We start from the raw sequence: 17,720 nt of genomic DNA on the forward strand, positions 1-17,720 counted from the left end.
CTGAGTATGGCTGGGTGTATATACAATAGAGACCAAAATATGTTTTTAAAGCAATTTATAGCTTGTATTTTTGTAGCATGCTAGCAACACCCTTTGACAAATATACTAACAATGAATGCGATGCAACTCATGGATCTCCAGTGGGGTTACACACAGTACAGAAGTCTGAACCAATATGTGACCTGACTTTGCTGCTAGGACATCTTAAACCCATTTTATCGGAACTCTGAAGGCAGCATCCATGGTTTGCAATGCTGAATGACTAAATATTGACTTTTTAAAGTGACTTTGGTTTTTTATTTCTGTTGGGTTGACTGTGTTTGTGTTTCAGGAGCTGATGACTGTATTCCAGCTGCTGCACTGGAATGGAAGCCTCAAAGCCATGAGAGAACGACAGTGTTCCCGACAGGTACTGTGTGATATTTAAGCCCCTCTCACAATTATACAAGTACAGCAGTAGTTTTCAGCTTTCACATTAGGTTTTTTTGTTTAAGTGACCTCATTATATGTCAAGTTTTTTTGAACATACTGTAATGTGACTGTTCAAATAAATCAGACACCTTTTTCTTCTTGCCATGAGTGGCAGCAATGCTGATAAATAAGGACACCACAAATTCTAAAATAGGCTACCTAAAAGATGGACGTTATTGAAGCTACAGTGCCTTGCGAAAGTATTCGGCCCCCTTGAACTTTGCGACCTTTTGCCACATTTCAGGCTTCAAACATAAAGATATAAAACTGTAATTTTTTGTGAAGAATCAACAACAAGTGGGACACAATCATGAAGTGGAATGAAATTTATTGGATATTTCAAACTTTTTTAACAAATAAAAAACTGAAAAATTGGGCGTGCAAAATTATTCAGCCCCCTTAAGTTAATACTTTGTAGCGCCACCTTTTGCTGCGATTACAGCTGTAAGTCGCTTGGGGTATGTCTATCAGTTTTGCACATCGAGAGACTGAAATTTTTGCCCATTCCTCCTTGCAAAACAGCTCGAGCTCAGTGAGGTTGGATGGAGAGCGTTTGTGAACAGCAGTTTTCAGTTCTTTCCACAGATTCTTGATTGGATTCAGGTCTGGACTTTGACTTGGCCATTCTAACACCTGGATATGTTTATTTGTGAACCATTCCATTGTAGATTTTGCTTTATGTTTTGGATCATTGTCTTGTTGGAAGACAAATCTCCGTCCCAGTCTCAGGTCTTTTGCAGACTCCATCAGGTTTCCTTCCAGAATGGTCCTGTATTTGGCTCCATCCATCTTCCCATCAATTTTAACCATCTTCCCTGTCCCTGCTGAAGAAAAGCAGGCCCAAACCATGATGCTGCCACCACCATGTTTGACAGTGGGGATGGTGTGTTCAGGGTGATGAGCTGTGTTGCTTTTACGCCAAACATAATGTTTTGCATTGTTGCCAAAAAGTTCGATTTTGGTTTCATCTGACCAGAGCACCTTCTTCCACATGTTTGGTGTGTCTCCCAGGTGGCTTGTGGCAAACTTTAAACGACACTTTTTATGGATATCTTTAAGAAATGGCTTTCTTCTTGCCACTCTTCCATAAAGGCCAGATTTGTGCAGTATACGACTGATTGTTGTCCTATGGACAGAGTCTCCCACCTCCGCTGTAGATCTCTGCAGTTCATCCAGAGTGATCATGGGCCTCTTGGCTGCCTCTCTGATCAGTCTTCTCCTTGTATGCGCTGAAAGTTTAGAGGGACGGCCAGGTCTTGGTAGATTTGCAGTGGTCTGATACTCCTTCCATTTCAATATTATCGCTTGCACAGTGCTCCTTGGGATGTTTAAAGCTTGGGAAATCTTTTTGTATCCAAATCCGGCTTTAAACTTCTCCACAACAGTATCTTGGACCTGCCTGGTGTGTTCCTTGTTCTTCATGATGCTCTCTGTGCTTTAAACGGACCTCTGAGACTATCACAGTGCAGGTGCATTTATATGGAGACTTGATTCCACACAGGTGGATTCTATTTATCATCATTAGTTATTTAGGTCAACATTGGATCATTCAGAGATCCTCACTGAACTTCTGGAGAGAGTTTGCTGCACTGAAAGTAAAGGGGCTGAATAATTTTGCACGCCCAATTTTTCAGTTTTTTTATTTGTTAAAAAAGTTTGAAATATCCAATAAATTTCGTTCCACTTCATGATTGTGTCCCACTTGTTGTTGATTCTTCACAAAAAATTACAGTTTTATATCTTTATGTTTGAAGCCTGAAATGTGGCAAAAGGTCGCAAAGTTCAAGGGGGCTGAATACTTTCGCAAGGCACTGTATGTTTATTCAATAAGTCTCACTGGACAATCTTTTGTATGAGACCAGCAGCAGATCCAGAAAATTTTGGACAGGGTGGGGCACAGACTCAGAGACGAGTGGCAGATTTGAAATACATGCAAAAAGTTGTTTATTTTGTGTAAAAATGAAACACACATAGTGCTTTCTTTAGCTAACTTTGGCTGTGCTCCTTATTTACTCCTGGCTGGGACATTGCTTCTGCACAGCGGTTTCCCCCCCAATGAGGTGAATCATGAAATTTAAAGAATATGACCTGACATCTTTATTTTCGCTGGAGCCATGGCTGAAGATTCACAGGAATTATACTAGATTCACAGTTGACGCCAGTGCAGAAATGCAAATGCTTAGCTTTGATATTTTGATGTTGCTGAACATTGCAGGAGGTGCTGGCTCACTATTCTCACCGGGCTCTGGATGATGACATGCGCACTCAGATGGCTGCCGACTGGGTGAATCGAGAACAGAGCGTAGCAGGCACTATTGCTCAGGAGCTGGCCTCCACGGAGCGAGAGCTGGAGGATGCCAGGCTGGCCGGCCGAGAACTGCGTTTTTACAAAGAGAAGAAAGATATCCTGATGTTAGCTGTAGGTCAGCTCAGTGCGGCCAACACTGCAACCCTGCCTTCACACTAAACCTACCGTCTGTGGTGGACACGTCTTCACATTCCTTTGGACTCCTGGTAACAAACAGTATTGAACATTTCATACATATAAGGGTGATTTGTCTGAACTTTTAGGTTATGTTTCTTTTGTTTTCTTATGAGGACCAGTTAATCAGGCCTTGACTGTGTACATCCATCCATGAAACAAATACCTGCCACTATAGCCGTTACCTCTTTGTGCCTAGTTGTTACAGGATAACAGTGCTTTTTAAAAATGACCTGTAAATATGCTTTGCATACCAGCTGACTGGTATGGTTCCTACTTAACTCAAAGTAGATCTACAGAAAAAACCTGCCTTTCATCAGTGACTGTACAGGACATACGTTGACAGTCAAACAAACACTTATAAGGTGAAGATCGGACCAGGGTGTTTCTTTACTTACATTTATGTATTTCTTTGGACATATTTTCCACTTTAAAATGGTAAAATATATGGATCTTAAAACCCTGATAGAAAGTACCCTGTGTGCATTAATAAACTAAACATAGTAGTGATTATGCAGATAGCAAACAATCAGCAATTAAGGGGACAGAAGATCCCACCAGATTTTAGCATATCAGGATCAGTTTTTCCATGAGTACATGATCCTGTTATGCTTGTTATCATGTATAGTGTAAGTATGTGAAAATTGCACCAGAATTCCGGTAGAAACATTTATTGGCTCATGTAATAAGTTGTGGGTACTTTGCCAAAATGTCAGCAGGTGAACCATTGCTCTGACAGCAGCTCAGGTTTTTGAAAAATCAGATAATGAGCCATCACTTTGATTTTGTTTTTATGTTTGTTTGTGAAGGCGTTTGACAACATTTTTACCGTTCATTTACCTTAATTTTTACCTGTCAACCATGACACAAGCCGAATGTATATTTTCAGTGTGCTCTTAAGTAAAGGACCTGCAAAGCAATGTTGTTTAGACTAGAGACGTATTCTTGTGATACAGGTGGTGTTGTCATGTGCTCGGTTTAAAAGAGTTGGTGCTTGGTAGATTGAAGTGTAGGTAAGGGTCTCACAGAAACAAGCTGTGGTCTGAGGAAGGCCAAAAATGAGCTTGAGGGGTCATTTGTTAAAATGAAGTCTGGCCTTTTATAACAAGCTGATTCATTATGTGTGAGTCGTTGTAGTCAATACAAAACACTGCAGGTCTTATTTGTTTTTTGAGAAATTGGAAGTAGTATTTGGTTGTTAAGAGCACTAGTATATGTCTATGTAACTCACACTTATCACCTTTATTTTATGTTGAAGAATCATTTTTTTATACTCTAAATGTGATACCTTTATATTTGTCTGCCTGTCTAAAATTTATTTTATTATAATATAAGGATTAAGTCATTTTAACAAGTAGCCTTTTGAAGACCTTGTGTATTGGAATTGAGAGTTTAATTGTTCTTTCTGGAAGGAAATGTGGGCAGTGACTTAGGCACTTAGGCAACTTAAACAACGGGGGGGAGGGCTCATTCTTGCTGCTGAATACCAGATTGTCAACAGCAGAAAATCATTACATAAAATTTGAGGTGATGGCAAATAAAAATACAAAAGAAAGAAGCATGGAGTTAAAGCTAGACCAGTTTTATTATTCTATTTCTGCATCTCTTCTCTGTGCCTTTATAGAATTGGTAGCATGAAACCCTTAAATAGTCAACATTGATTTAATGGGATCTTTAAAAGATGGTGCTACTAAAAAAAAAAAAAAAACTTTTGTCATTACATGTAACGATAGTTAGAGAATGCATTCTTTAGTACTCTTACAATATATTAAAAAGGATTTGTTAAACTACATTTGTTATACATTTATAATCAATATATATTGGTACTCAGCCTGCGGAATATATGTGCAGCACCAGTAAAAAAAAAAAATGTTTCTAATCAATTTTGTCTCTCTTCAGCAGATACTGAAATGTATAAATAGACAGTTGAAATCATATAATGCACACTTTGACCTCACAATTTTGCAGCTTGAATGCAGCCCTGTTATTTCTCATACTCCTTTTTACTTTTGTTTGACTTTACATTTTGAAGTAAACAGCTCAAAGAATTTCAACAGATGATAATTTTCAGTGATTGTATCACCCCATATACTGATTTCAAGTCCAGAACATACTGTACTGCTGGTGTACTCATGCTGCAGCTGAATTGATTGTGTATTTTTGCATTGCATTGTTTCTAATTTAGATGCTTGATGTACATGTGATTTATGACTATAAGCCATTAATCTCAGAATCAGATTTTGGCCAAGAATGTTGAACACACAAGGAGTCTGACTCTGGTACAATGGCTCTCAATCACCTGCAACAAGAAGAATATGTGTTAATCTCTGAGCTCTCTTCATTATCATTATCGGTGATAAACACTATATATATATTTTTTTGCTATCCATTTAATGAAACAAAAATACTTGGGGGTTTTTGTCCTTTGGCTTTAATGCATGTGTTAAGTTCTGCTTTTATTTGTTTCATATTCTATACAGTATTGTTTTTAACTGTTTCTGATAGCTCTAATTGTATGTATTTTCTATGAACATTTTGTATTCCATGTTTATACTTCTAGTAGATTTATATGAGGTAATAAACTGGCTGATCCAAATGTTTATTCATTCTCATTAATTATTAACATATTTACTATCACTTGTTGCACTGGTTAGTAAAGGTGGGTAGCCTACACAAACCTATAGGCTGTAACATGTATGACCTAAATAGATAATTGGTAATGGTTTAATGGCATAAAGTATAGTTTACACTAATTATAAAATGCTTTCCCCAGACCTTTACAAATGCATCTACGCATTTTATATAAATATACAAGCATACACTCTGCTTTATCACATTTGAAACAGCTGTGTTTCAGTGAAGGAACTTGAAATAGCTAGCTACAAGAAAATAGCTTAAAAAAGATTAATAATGTGTTAGCAATTGTTCAAAATATTTATGCATCATGGCATGTATTTTATTTTTTATTCTAAAATTAATTACGTTGATGTAATTAAGATTTAATTTTTTCTGTTAAGTGCTACCAAAACTTACTTAGACCAAACTAAAGGTGTCTATATAAAAGTCACTGTAATTTTTTCTATATGGTAAATTGTGTTCAAAGAACAACAATAATACATTTTCCACATCTTTAAGTTGGAATGAACACGTTTTTAAATCGCTAACTTAAAAAATAGATGTTATTTTATTCATGACTTTTTATTTATTCTACTACATTACTTCCGTTTCTGGTACGCAGCAGGAAGAGGCGCCCAGCAGGTGGCGGTAATGCACCTTACGTTGGCTTGCAAATGCCAATAAACATCATAGGAAGAACAAGCAGGAAGAGGCGGGGCGTCGATTTAGGGCGCTTGCCTTCCGTTGTTCATTTAACATGGCAGCGGGACCAATTTCAGAAAGAAACCAAGGTAATATTAAAATACACATATTTAGTCATTTATAAATTTTCTTGTGACTTACGTTTCACGCTACTTAACTAGTTCTTTGAACACGGTTGGCCGCCCGGTTAGCTGTTAGTTGGTGGTAAACAACAGGTCACACACATGGAAGCGTTCAGGCGTCGTTTGCTTGGCTTGCTGCTAATTTAGTCGTTAAGGCCACTTCTTTTACTTAATATTGCTTTTGTTTACCGACTTACTGCAGAACAAGCCAGATGAAGCGCAGATTTATGACTGTTTTCATAAGTGAGGTGACTAGAAATATTACCATGTCAGAAGACGTTTTCATCACGTTGTGTTGGCAGCTAGCCTAGCAAGCTAATGTGAACAAAGTGCTTTTAGCTTCTATATAGGATAGTTTTGTCATAACACTTCGAGTGGCTTCCCAGGTGCTTTCATACAGTAGTTTGTAAACCTATGCTAGTGTGGTCACTGAGAACACGCCATTATTATAAGTATAACTATTTCTGTTTATATATTTATTTATTAATAACGTTACCTAACGGACCTACGAGTTGTTTTCCGATGTTTGCCTCATTAGGATGTGTCAGCAAATTCAAACACCCCTGATCTGGCTCCGTTACAGTCTTTGTAAACACAAGCACCACACTTTATGCCAAAGTTTATCAAAAAAATAACCAATGTTCCAGGAAACTTCATGATTAGTAACGTTCCTGTGTTATCTGGATATTTAGATTAGTATTCATGTTATGTCTGTCATAGCTGTAATTTCAACAGAGTAGTTAACCTTTTCTCCCTAAGAACTAAAATACCAAAGCCTTCTATTCAATAACTGTTTTCACATTTACTTTTACATTCTGTAGCCAGGGCATCATTATTGCACAATAAAGTATCATTTTACCCATAACTGTTCAAGCTGTTAGTGTCACTGTGTGGAACTGTTTTGCGGTTCTGGTCATTATTATTTTGAAAGTGCGTGTTCTAGGGTGCCAGCTAGCTAACAAACCTATTCTCATTTTGTTTTTCAGACGCTACTGTATATGTTGGCGGCTTGGATGAGAAGGTGTCAGAGCCGTTACTATGGGAGCTTTTCCTGCAGGCTGGTCCCGTGGTCAACACACACATGCCCAAAGACAGAGTCACTGGCCAGCATCAAGGTGAGTATTAGCTGATGTACGGTATATTCAGTCAGCGGAGTATAAAACCTCTGAAAGTCCTTGTGTTCCTTATGAATCTCTGTGGCAGTATAACTAACAAACATGAGACTTCGTTTACTCCCTTCTCAGGATATGGCTTTGTGGAGTTCCTTAGTGAAGAGGATGCTGACTATGCGATCAAAATCATGAATATGATAAAGCTTTATGGCAAACCAATTCGAGTTAATAAGGCCTCAGCGCACAACAAAAACCTGGATGTTGGTGCAAACATCTTCATTGGTAACCTGGACCCAGAGATTGATGAGAAACTGCTGTATGACACATTCAGTGCCTTTGGTGTGATCCTCCAAACACCAAAGATCATGCGAGACCCAGACACAGGCAATTCCAAGGGTTATGCTTTCATCAATTTTGCAAGTTTTGACGCATCGGATGCTGCCATTGAGGCCATGAATGGCCAGTACCTCTGCAACAGGCCCATCACAGTGTCGTATGCCTTCAAGAAGGATTCTAAAGGAGAACGACATGGCTCGGCTGCAGAGCGACTTCTGGCTGCACAGAACCCTCTTTCCCAGGCAGACAGGCCTCACCAGCTGTTTGCAGATGCTCCGCCACCACCAACAGCTCCAACGCCAGTCTTGACCGCAATGGGACCTGGGATGCCCATACCAGGTATGACTGGAGTACAGAGATTATTCATGCTAGATGTTAAAATACACAGTATAGTGTGTTCATGGGCTCCCTCCTTTTACAGCTGCCTCTAAACAGTTATATTCTAGATAAGAGGTTTTAATAACTGGCAAACAGATGAAGTAGAATCCTGCTCTGCCTGATGCAGATTTTGTCACTGGGTGATGGTGTGAGTGATTTCATCTTGAGTGATCTTTATAAATGAAAAGTAACATGACACCTGAGAAATGAGTCCCCTTTATAAGATATTAATAAAATGTATAAAGTTGTAGTGTATGATAACTGAAGTGAATTAATGTATCAGTAAAATAGCTTGGCGTTGTGTACTGGTAAAATATGGAATGATGACCTTTAAATACAACTTGTTTCTGTGCAGGCATTCCACCTCCTGGTGCTTTCCCTCCTGTTCCTCCGCTGGGAGCGATGCCTCCAGCAATGCCCCCTGCTATGTCCATTCCTCCATCTGTAGGGGCACCAGTCCCACAGGCTGGTGCTGGTGGACCACCGCCCGGACCACTGCCTTTCCCCCCAGGCAACATGCATCCAGGTGAGGATAAACTGTTTCCAGCATGGCTGCAAGTCGCAAGTTATGCAGCAAAATACTGACGGGTTCAATATGTGTAATAGAGCTTTGTGTCCTCAGATTTTCTGTAATTGATGTTATAGTTGTACTAGACACGATGGGTGCACTGGTTGCTTAGGGGTTTAAGATGTGGACACTGTAACTGCATGGTCATGGCTAGATTTTGAAAACAATGTAAAGATAAGACCTTTTTGCTAGTTAAAAAGCTCTACTGACCATAAATGGCAGTTGTGTGTTCCTGTATTCTCTTTGTTTGAGTACACCTTTATTTCATTGCAACACATTTGTAATGCAGCAGATAATGGAACATGTTACAGTACTGTTTTCTTTCACACAGGTATGCCTCAGATGCCCATGCCACCTCCTGCTCCTCCTGGCATGGTGCCTCCACCTCCTGCTCCTCCAGGATCAAATCAGCCACGGGCACCACCACCCCCTGGCATGCCCCCACCCCCACCAATGGGCATGCCACCCAGAGTACCGTATGGACCTCCCATGGGTAAGCTCTGCAGCTCTTTGTTGTCAAATGGAGGTCTTTTCAGCTCATGAATACTGCCTGTCCATCCTTTTGAAAGAAATTTATAATTCACTCAGTACGTTATTGTCTGTAAAGAACTCCTGGTGTCAATAACCTTTCTTTTACATCAGTGTTTTGCAGAAATATTGATTTAATGATTTGTAGTATTGACTTGTACACAGTTGCCGTGACTACCTTGACAAATTAGCTACTATGTAGAGGCTTGCTATTCATAAATGTTGCTTAGTATTGTAAATTTTTTGACAATTTCACCATAGTCAAACTACTTCTAATACTGAAAACACTTAACAGTCATGAGAGAATTGTAGTAACATCTTTCATAGAACAAGGCACGTTATTTGACAGCTGATGACCTGAAAGCAACAGAAATTAGGATCATCATATTGTGACTGTTTACTGTGGTTACATGTAGCTGTGTAGAGAGCGTCAATGTTCTTATGTTAATGTGGCCCCGTTTTGTCTTTCTCAGGTCCCCCTGAGCCTCCAGGTTTGAGAGGGCCTCCTCCTCCCATGCCTCCACCTGGCTATGGTGCTGGCCCCCCTCGTCCTCCTCCGTTTGGCTTCCAGAGACCTCCAATGCCCCCAAGGCCCCCTGGTGCCCCACCACGTGTTCCTATGAGAGCACCGATGCCTCCATAATCCGGCTCAGATTGCAAAAAAAAAACTAGAGTCTGAGTATGTTTTCTTTTTTTAAATACAGTTTTCAATCTACTCAAGGTTGTAATTGTGAAAATAATTTAACCACCTGTTCGTATTGTTTCTTTGGTCATTGTACAGATGGAAAAACCTTTGACAAATAAACCTTTTAGTACAAATTTAGGATGGTTTCTTTTCCTCGCCTGTAAATGTTACCTTTTCACTTTTAGGCATGTTTCAGGACAGACATTTTGTCATGCCACAGAAGAAAATGTTAATGTGTTAATTCAGAATAGCTTCATTTTACTTAGCCATCAATGTTATTGTCTGGGTTTTCTTTACTTTATTACACTACAAGTCAAAATGTCCACTTGTAAAAAGCCAATGCAATCTGTCATTTTTTGTTTATAGGTGGAGGTTTTGGCCAGAACAAGTGTGAGGATCAGTTATCAAGCTTTGCAGATGAATGTTTATGCCAATTTTCTTACCTTCTTAAATAACAGTAACAATGTAGGACTTTTACTATCTTGATCACTGGCTAAGAGCATCTATCCATCCATTATCTATACCACTTATTCCTGAATAGGGTCACGGGATTGGCTGGAGCCTATCCCAGCTGACTTTGGGCTAGAGGTGGGGTACACCCTGGACAGGTTGCCAGGCTATAACAGGGCTGACATGTACAGAAAACCACTCACCCTCACATTCGCTCCTACGGGCAGTTTGGAGTCACCAGTCAACCTAAGCTGCATGTCTTTGGACTGTGGAAGGAAGCCAAAGTACCTGGAGAGAACCCAAGTAGGCACAGGGGGAACATGCAAACTGCACACAAAGGCCCCTGGGACCCAGAACCTTCTTGCTGTGAGGTGATGGTGTTAACCGCTGTGTCGCAGTTTATTTCTCTCTAGTATACGGAATAGGCCATGACATGTTGCTCCCCCTAGATTAAATGACATGGTATAAAACATTTTTCTAAATGTGGAAATATCTTGCATTATCAAACCACACCTGTGGATTAAGATCCTCGAACCTGTAGATTGGAATAGCCAGCTGTTTTCATACACAGTCTACATAAGAGTGTTGTAGGCCATTTCCTGTTATAAGAAAAAAGTTATATTTCCAACATATTACCCACAGATGGGATTTTTAAAAAGATTTTACAACTGACTGATCTTTGAACAAAGGTCCTGTTCCTGCACATTACACAACTAATGTGACTAATAAAAACCATTTAGAGAAATTTTATCAGTATGGTACTGAAAGCTTAGTTTCTTTATAACAGGTATTGAAAGGGATCAAGAATATGGCAACTTGTTGGCATGGCAACAGGAGTCAGGTGTGCTTGCACGTGTGCGTTGTGTGTGCACAGTATGATATTAATGTGTACAAACATTCATCTATTTGTTGTTGTGTGTGCACAGTATGATAATGTGTACAAACATTCATCTATTTGTGCGTTGATATACACAAAAGTGTGCATTTAGAAACGGATCAGCGTCGAAAGGTTTGGCACCCAAACATATCATTAGCCTGATTGCCTTCAGATAGCGGAAACACGCGAACTGCACGAGTTTAAAGGCGTCTAAGAAGTAAAGCTGGGGGAAATGAGCGCAGTTGGTGTGCAGAAATACGCCAAACCCCCCAGATATGAAGGCGTTACGGTGCTCGAGCAGTCGTGAAGGTTTGCATGGAGGCGGGGACTCCTGCGCATCGCCGAGTGTGTGTGGATGGCGTGGGCTTCTCTCCTCCAAACCAGTAGCATCATCACTTGGTTCACAGCAACAGCCTCGTTCGCATCATCATCCCCATCCTCCTCCTCATCCTCATTATCACCATTTCCAGGCTTGAAGAGGAACACTCACACCGCGGGGATTAAGGTGAGCTCAAATTTAACGCGAATCATAACGAACTTTCAGTGGTTGATGGCGCGTCTTGTTCATGGTGGATTTTTTTGCATTAAACATCATGAGGAACAGACGATGGGCGTGTTCTCCAATCGTCGTCTTCACTCATCGTTTAGGATCGATTTTGTGAATTGAGACGTGAGCCTATAATTTGATACAAGTCGTTGGCAAGCTGCTGGTGGCGATGGCTATGAAAGAGCACAGATGTCAGGATGCAGCAGATAATCATCTTGTAATAGTGACAGATTTTTATTTTAATCCGGCCTATTTGTATAGGCTTGTTAATTGGCCTGTAACTGACAAGGCCCTTTTCATATAAAGACAATTATGACTGGATTGGAGGAGTAAATTTGCACGCATTTAATCGGATTCTTGCATTCACATTTCCTTATATATGGGGGCCAGATTGTTCATCACGACACTTGACGCCTCATAGAAATCTCCCAGTGCTTTGATGAGCTTAAGTGCGTATAATGTGATGGCTATCTGCTCTGCTCGGCCTTGTGAGGAAATGGTAACCTGATGCTGACTGATTCTGGAGTGGAGTGGTTTTGGAGACCAGGGAACAATAAGTTCCATCCTCGTCATCCTCAGGCCTTCGTTTTCTCTCCACTGGCAGAGCTGTGTGTTGTAGGCAGCATGGGGCCATAGATGCTGTCAACCTGACAAGGAAATGGGAAGGGGTGAAATGAAAAAGTGAAAGAGTGAGCTTTGAGCGTTGGTTTGAGCCTTACTAGTCTTTATCTTTCGTTTCTTTGTGGAATAAGGTAAACCTGTTCTATCTATCTATCTATCTATCTATATATATATCTATCTATCTATCTAAGCCAAAACAGTCTGTTTTGCTGGCCGAGTGCCATCTTTTTGTTTGTTTTGTATTTGTTTTTTTAAATGAATCTAAAGAGACATGTAGCATGTCTGTAATATGCATTAACTGCCTTAAAACACTTTATTGATTTATTGCTGTTGATATTTATAATATTCCTACAGAGACTTACTGGTGTTATGTATTTATTACTATATTCATTTTTTATCTTTCTGTGAAATTAATGAGGACTTGGAGCTTTGTTTCCTGTAGTGTGCAAACTTGCCAATCTACGAGATGATTTGAGTTATTCCCAGCCAATAGCCCCTTTCCTCACCACACATTTGTGTGTCATAGCAGGATGCTCACGGGTTTAAATAACAAATTTACTCATGGCTGAATTCCATTTAGCTGCTCTAGTTTCAAGGTCCTGGTATTGTGCATGATGGTTCATTGTGGCAGCTGTTGCTTACTGAGATATTTAAATAGAACTAAGCCATTGTTAACACTATCAGTGACACCTGTGCCTTTCCTATGCCATAGTGAGTCAAAATGCCTGCTCTGAAAAAAGCATGTTGACAACAAAGTGAAGGAAAAACAAGCGTGTGCTGAGGTCTAATTAGAAGTGAGAACACGTGCAGGTTGAACATGTGTATGAGGGCTTTAAAATAAAACAGCTCTGTTTGCTTGTTTGCTCATGGCCCCATGTGGTCTTATTATTTTGCACAGGCTCTTGCATTTGTGTTCTAAGGTACAGTGATTATGAGCATCTAAGTGCTTTAGTCTGAGATATTATTAGGTTAGTGTCAGTTTAGCCTGGCTGACTAGTCCTGGCGGGGGGGGTCCTTTGATCTGTGCCAGTAAATCTCCCCATCATGTTGACAGTGGAGATGATGGAGTGGAATTTACCACAGTGGAAATGATGGAGTGGAATTTACCATACAATAAATGACTGAACCAAATGTCTGCATTGATACAGATGGTGGTATAGGTCTTCTATATGTCTTGGATTATTGTATCTAGGGCTGAAACAATTAGTCAACTTACAGAAATGAATATATTTGGCAGAATAATTGAGAATGATCATAAGTGTTATGGAAGGCTTAATTGCTTCCATAAAACAATATATGCACAATAACTTGGAAAAATCTTAAATGTAAGCATTCCACAAATTAGATACTTAGATTTGTTCAGTCTTGTCTCACTCATCTATAAAAAGTAGCAGAGTTTATGTCAAACTTGTCTTAAGTGCATCTTTTAACACTCAAAAATGCCACTTTACTGGTGTGACTGAACAAATTCATTATTAAACAGTTATTATTGTCCTTTGATGTAGGGTGTTGATGGTGTTATTAAGTGTAACTGTAGGTGTCTGGTATATCTTGTATGATTTGCTCTGGAGACAAACATTTCACACCTCCTCTAATGGGCAATAAAAACATTTAGCTTATTCTTCAGAGCAGGCAAAATAATATATTCAAATTTGGCTGTTTTTAGTCCAAACACATTTAAATAATTGAATATGTAATGAAGGGTTTAGTACTTCTCCATTAGAATGGAAACTAACAGACGTTCAGTCCCATTATTACCTGTCAGACCTTGCTCTTGAAACACGAGCGATTGTTGCAGTGCTCAGCCTGTGTTTCACTGCACCACAAATTTAAAGTGGCATTGCTTTATTGCATGGCGACCCAAGGCAAACAGTCTCGTGATACATGAAGCATGTCAGTAAGGGTATTGCTAGCTATATGAGTCAGTGCCTTTAAATGTTATTCAGGATACTTGTTTTTCAAAGATGTGACACTTCAGTAGATGTGAAACAGACATTGATTTCCTGGCTGCCTTTTCTCAGTTCCAAGCTTCATTTGTTTCGTATCTCTGACCAGTATCTTTGCATCTGCTTCTGGGCATTTTGCATCTTTTTGTAGAAATGTTTCATCTATTTGTAAATGTCATGCAACCCTTTGTCATATTGTATATTTACAACAAGAAATGTTACCTGTCACTTCAAATGCAGGTTCTGACCCAGAGGTCTCCTCACCCCTTGAACCCCTGGGTCTGTTCAGTAGTCTATCCATGGAAATAGGTCGCCAGAAATGTACACTGATGCTTTCTGCCTTCATTAGTATAGCCTGGACCTTTTCAAGAGTACGTTTATATGACTGAATCATTACAGAAAAAAAATTCAGTTGACTAATTTATATTAGCACTTTCTCCTCAGACATAAGAAGAGAGCCGCTTGTCATTCAGGCGAACCAGGAGGGAAGTCTGCAATTCTGTGAGGTGAACAAACTGAAGTGCCAGCACATTCAGGGGGGCCTCTTTTCACAGTCTCTGACCATTTTTGCATCTTCTGAACCTCTTTAAAATGGAAGAGAACTACCAAAACCGGACTGCCTTCATAAAAGGTGCCAAAGACATTGCGAAAGAAGTCAGGCGGCAAGCCAGTAAGAAGGTTGGCCGTTCAGTGGATCGGGTGACTGATGAGTACAGCAAGCGCTCCTACAGCCGCTTTGAAGAGGATGATGATGATGAATATCCCATGCAGGGAAGCCAGGATGGAGGCTACTACCGTGGAGACAGCCAGGCAGCCAATGACGATGATGGTGGCCACAGTGACTCCACAGAGGGCCACGATGAGGATGATGAGATCTATGAGGGCGAGTACCAAGGAATCCCCAGGGCTGATTCCGGCAAAGGTAGCCTGGCTGGAGGCCCGGGGTCAGTGAGAGCCGGCGCTCAGCAGTTCAGAGATATTGGAGTGTCCGAGGCTGAGAGGAGGAAGGACCAGGAGGAGCTGGCTCAGCAGTACGAGACCATTTTGCAAGAATGCGGTCACGGGAAGTTCCAGTGGACCCTGTACTTTGTGCTGGGGCTTGCACTCATGGCTGATGGCGTGGAGATTTTTGTTGTCGGGTTTGTCCTCCCCAGTGCTGAGAAAGATATGTGCCTATCTGAACCAAACAAAAGCATGCTAGGTAAGACTCCTTAACAGGTGATTGTGTCTCCTGCTTCTTTTGTACTGATTTATGCTGTATTATGCTGTAGTCAGAGCTTGATATATCTTATTCCTTTGAACCACAGACTTTAGTTGTTGTCCGAAAACTATTAAAAATATAAATGAGTCACACTATTGCTCTTGGTGACATGCCAATGAACATATGTAATGTGCTTTATTTTGAGTCAAGCCCACATACATTGTCCTGGAAACACTCACCAGAGTACCAAATGTGCATTAACCCTGTGGAGGTTTTGAGCACTAGTAGCAACGAAGCAATGATTTAAAAAGTGCGTCACTTTTTTTTGTTTTTAACACATGTATATGGTCATGCACACTAGTAATGCAATATACTGTCCTGCCATTTATTTTAGGAAACTCCTAAAAATACAGCATTGTACCAACAAAGATAGGGAAGAAGCAGGGATATACATTTTGCAGGTGTCAGTCTTAAAGTCAACTTTGCAAGTGTTTTATGAAGGAAAATGACCTTAAGGTTTATAAGAAAACTGTAAAGGACATTCTTAATCCATGATTGAAACCCATCACATGCATTATTTACTCACCTTCTAGTATAATTTGCTTTAAAAAGAGAAGAAAGGACATTCCTGAATAAAAAAAAAAAGATTTTAAATATTTGTGATCTATTTTTAAAGATTTACATCTTCAGTAAGGAACGGAACAAGTGCCACAGCTGTGGCAGTGAAGTCAGAAAGGACTTATTGTTGATTTTAGTGTTTTAGTAGGATTTGTTGGCAGTAAGAAACATGATGTATTATATTTGTATTTGCTCTCTCCACAGGTCTCATTGTATATTTTGGGATGATGGTTGGGGCTTTCCTCTGGGGTGCTCTGGCTGACCGGATAGGCCGTCGGCAGTCTCTTCTCATCTGTCTCTCCATCAATAGCATCTTCTCTTTCTTCTCCTCCTTCGTTCAGGGCTACAGCACCTTTCTGTTTTGCCGGCTGCTCTCTGGTGTTGGGTAATTTGAAAAAACTAATATCCTTTTCTAAAATTTGGGCCATGTTTTTCTATATTTTGCCATCATTCCTGATCAAACTTGACAGTTATTTTATTATTGTAACATTGCTATCACTTTGGTTTACAGGGAGTCATATTTTTTTGTGTAGTCTAGCAGGTCCAAGGGAAACAAAATGAAATGCTTTTATTGCATTAGAGTCTTTATATCCAGCAGCTTTTCTGGTGTAGTGAAGTGGATACTTGAGACTCCACATTTGGTCAAATTAGTCATGTCTGTCATATCTGTTATACTATTATTATTATACTTTATGTTTTTATTATATTTCTATACTTATTATTATAGTCACTAAATAGCCAGGTATATCAGTTTTATGATGTTTCATGTTGTTTTATATAAAATAAATAAGGTTACCTTTAGCTTCTAAATACAAAATGATTTTAATCTGACAGCCTAACATCCTTGCGCATCTCAGGATCTTTGCCATTAAACACAGGAACAGATCAACTCTGGGCTCAGTTAGTTTCTGATCTTTGCAGAATCGGTGGCTCCATTCCCATCGTGTTTTCCTTCTACTCTGAATTTCTGTCCCAAGAAAAGCGTGGCGAGCACCTCAGCTGGCTCTGCATGTTCTGGATGATTGGTGGAATATATGCATCTGCTATGGCCTGGGCTATAATCCCACATTATGGTGAGTACAGTGACCTTTCTCTGAATTTATGAGGTTATGGTTACCTGTCTCTGCAGCTTTAGCTGATCATCCTCATTTGATTTACATCTAAAGCAGACTCCATTGTTCTACTGGGGGACTTCAATGCTCACGTGGGCAATGACAGTGACACCTTGAGGGGCATGATTGGGAGGAACGCCACCCCCGATCTGAACCTGAGTAGTGTTCTGTTATTGGACTTCTGTGCTAGTCACAGTTTGTCCATAACAAACACCATGTTCAGGCATAAGGGTGTCCGTCAGTGCATGTGGCACCAGGACACCCTAGGCCAGAGGTTGATGATCGACTCTGTGGTTGTTTCATCTGACCTCTGGCCGTATGTCTTGGACACTCGGGTGAAGAGAGGGG

General features: G+C 40.1%; 3 protein-coding genes across 3 annotated transcripts in view; all 3 read left to right on the top strand.

Annotated features, from left to right (window-relative positions):
• The window catches only part of lix1l (limb and CNS expressed 1 like), an 8,836-nt gene extending 4,963 nt beyond the window's left edge, over positions 1 to 3,873 (top strand). Inside the window, exons 5-6 of the mRNA XM_020597676.1 lie at positions 332 to 409; positions 2,687 to 3,873. Coding sequence (XP_020453332.1) covers positions 332 to 409; positions 2,687 to 2,938 — 330 coding nt within the window. The 3' untranslated portion in view covers positions 2,939 to 3,873. The remainder of the gene's footprint in view (positions 1 to 331; positions 410 to 2,686) is intronic.
• A 2,372-nt stretch (positions 3,874 to 6,245) lies between these two features.
• On the top strand, positions 6,246 to 10,117 carry sf3b4 (splicing factor 3b, subunit 4). The gene is made up of 6 exons (XM_020597594.1): positions 6,246 to 6,360; positions 7,380 to 7,508; positions 7,638 to 8,180; positions 8,575 to 8,745; positions 9,119 to 9,280; positions 9,789 to 10,117. The coding sequence occupies exons 1-6, from the start codon at positions 6,327 to 6,329 to the stop codon at positions 9,956 to 9,958; spliced, it is 1,209 nt and encodes a 402-aa protein (XP_020453250.1). The 5' UTR covers positions 6,246 to 6,326; the 3' UTR covers positions 9,959 to 10,117.
• A 1,374-nt stretch (positions 10,118 to 11,491) lies between these two features.
• LOC109958742 (synaptic vesicle glycoprotein 2A-like) overlaps positions 11,492 to 17,720 on the top strand; it is a 15,129-nt gene continuing 8,900 nt past the window's right edge. Inside the window, exons 1-4 of the mRNA XM_020597633.1 lie at positions 11,492 to 11,832; positions 14,886 to 15,642; positions 16,465 to 16,645; positions 17,182 to 17,333. Of these exons, the coding sequence (XP_020453289.1) occupies positions 15,033 to 15,642; positions 16,465 to 16,645; positions 17,182 to 17,333 (943 nt within the window). The 5' untranslated portion in view covers positions 11,492 to 11,832; positions 14,886 to 15,032. The remainder of the gene's footprint in view (positions 11,833 to 14,885; positions 15,643 to 16,464; positions 16,646 to 17,181; positions 17,334 to 17,720) is intronic.

The sequence above is a fragment of the Monopterus albus genome, unplaced genomic scaffold (assembly GCF_001952655.1).
Source record: "Monopterus albus unplaced genomic scaffold, M_albus_1.0 scaffold34.1, whole genome shotgun sequence".
Lineage (NCBI taxonomy): Eukaryota > Metazoa > Chordata > Actinopteri > Synbranchiformes > Synbranchidae > Monopterus > Monopterus albus.

What these genes read in the sequence shown, in the direction of transcription:
- sf3b4 (XM_020597594.1), top strand. Translation starts at nt 6,327, where the DNA reads ATGGCAGCGGGACCAATTTCAGAAAGAAACCAAG. An exon ending in AGTCACTGGCCAGCATCAAG is followed by an intron (nt 7,509 to 7,637) that starts GTGAGTATTAGC and finishes CTCCCTTCTCAG; the next exon opens with GATATGGCTTTGTGGAGTTC. An exon ending in ACCTGGGATGCCCATACCAG is followed by an intron (nt 8,181 to 8,574) that starts GTATGACTGGAG and finishes GTTTCTGTGCAG; the next exon opens with GCATTCCACCTCCTGGTGCT.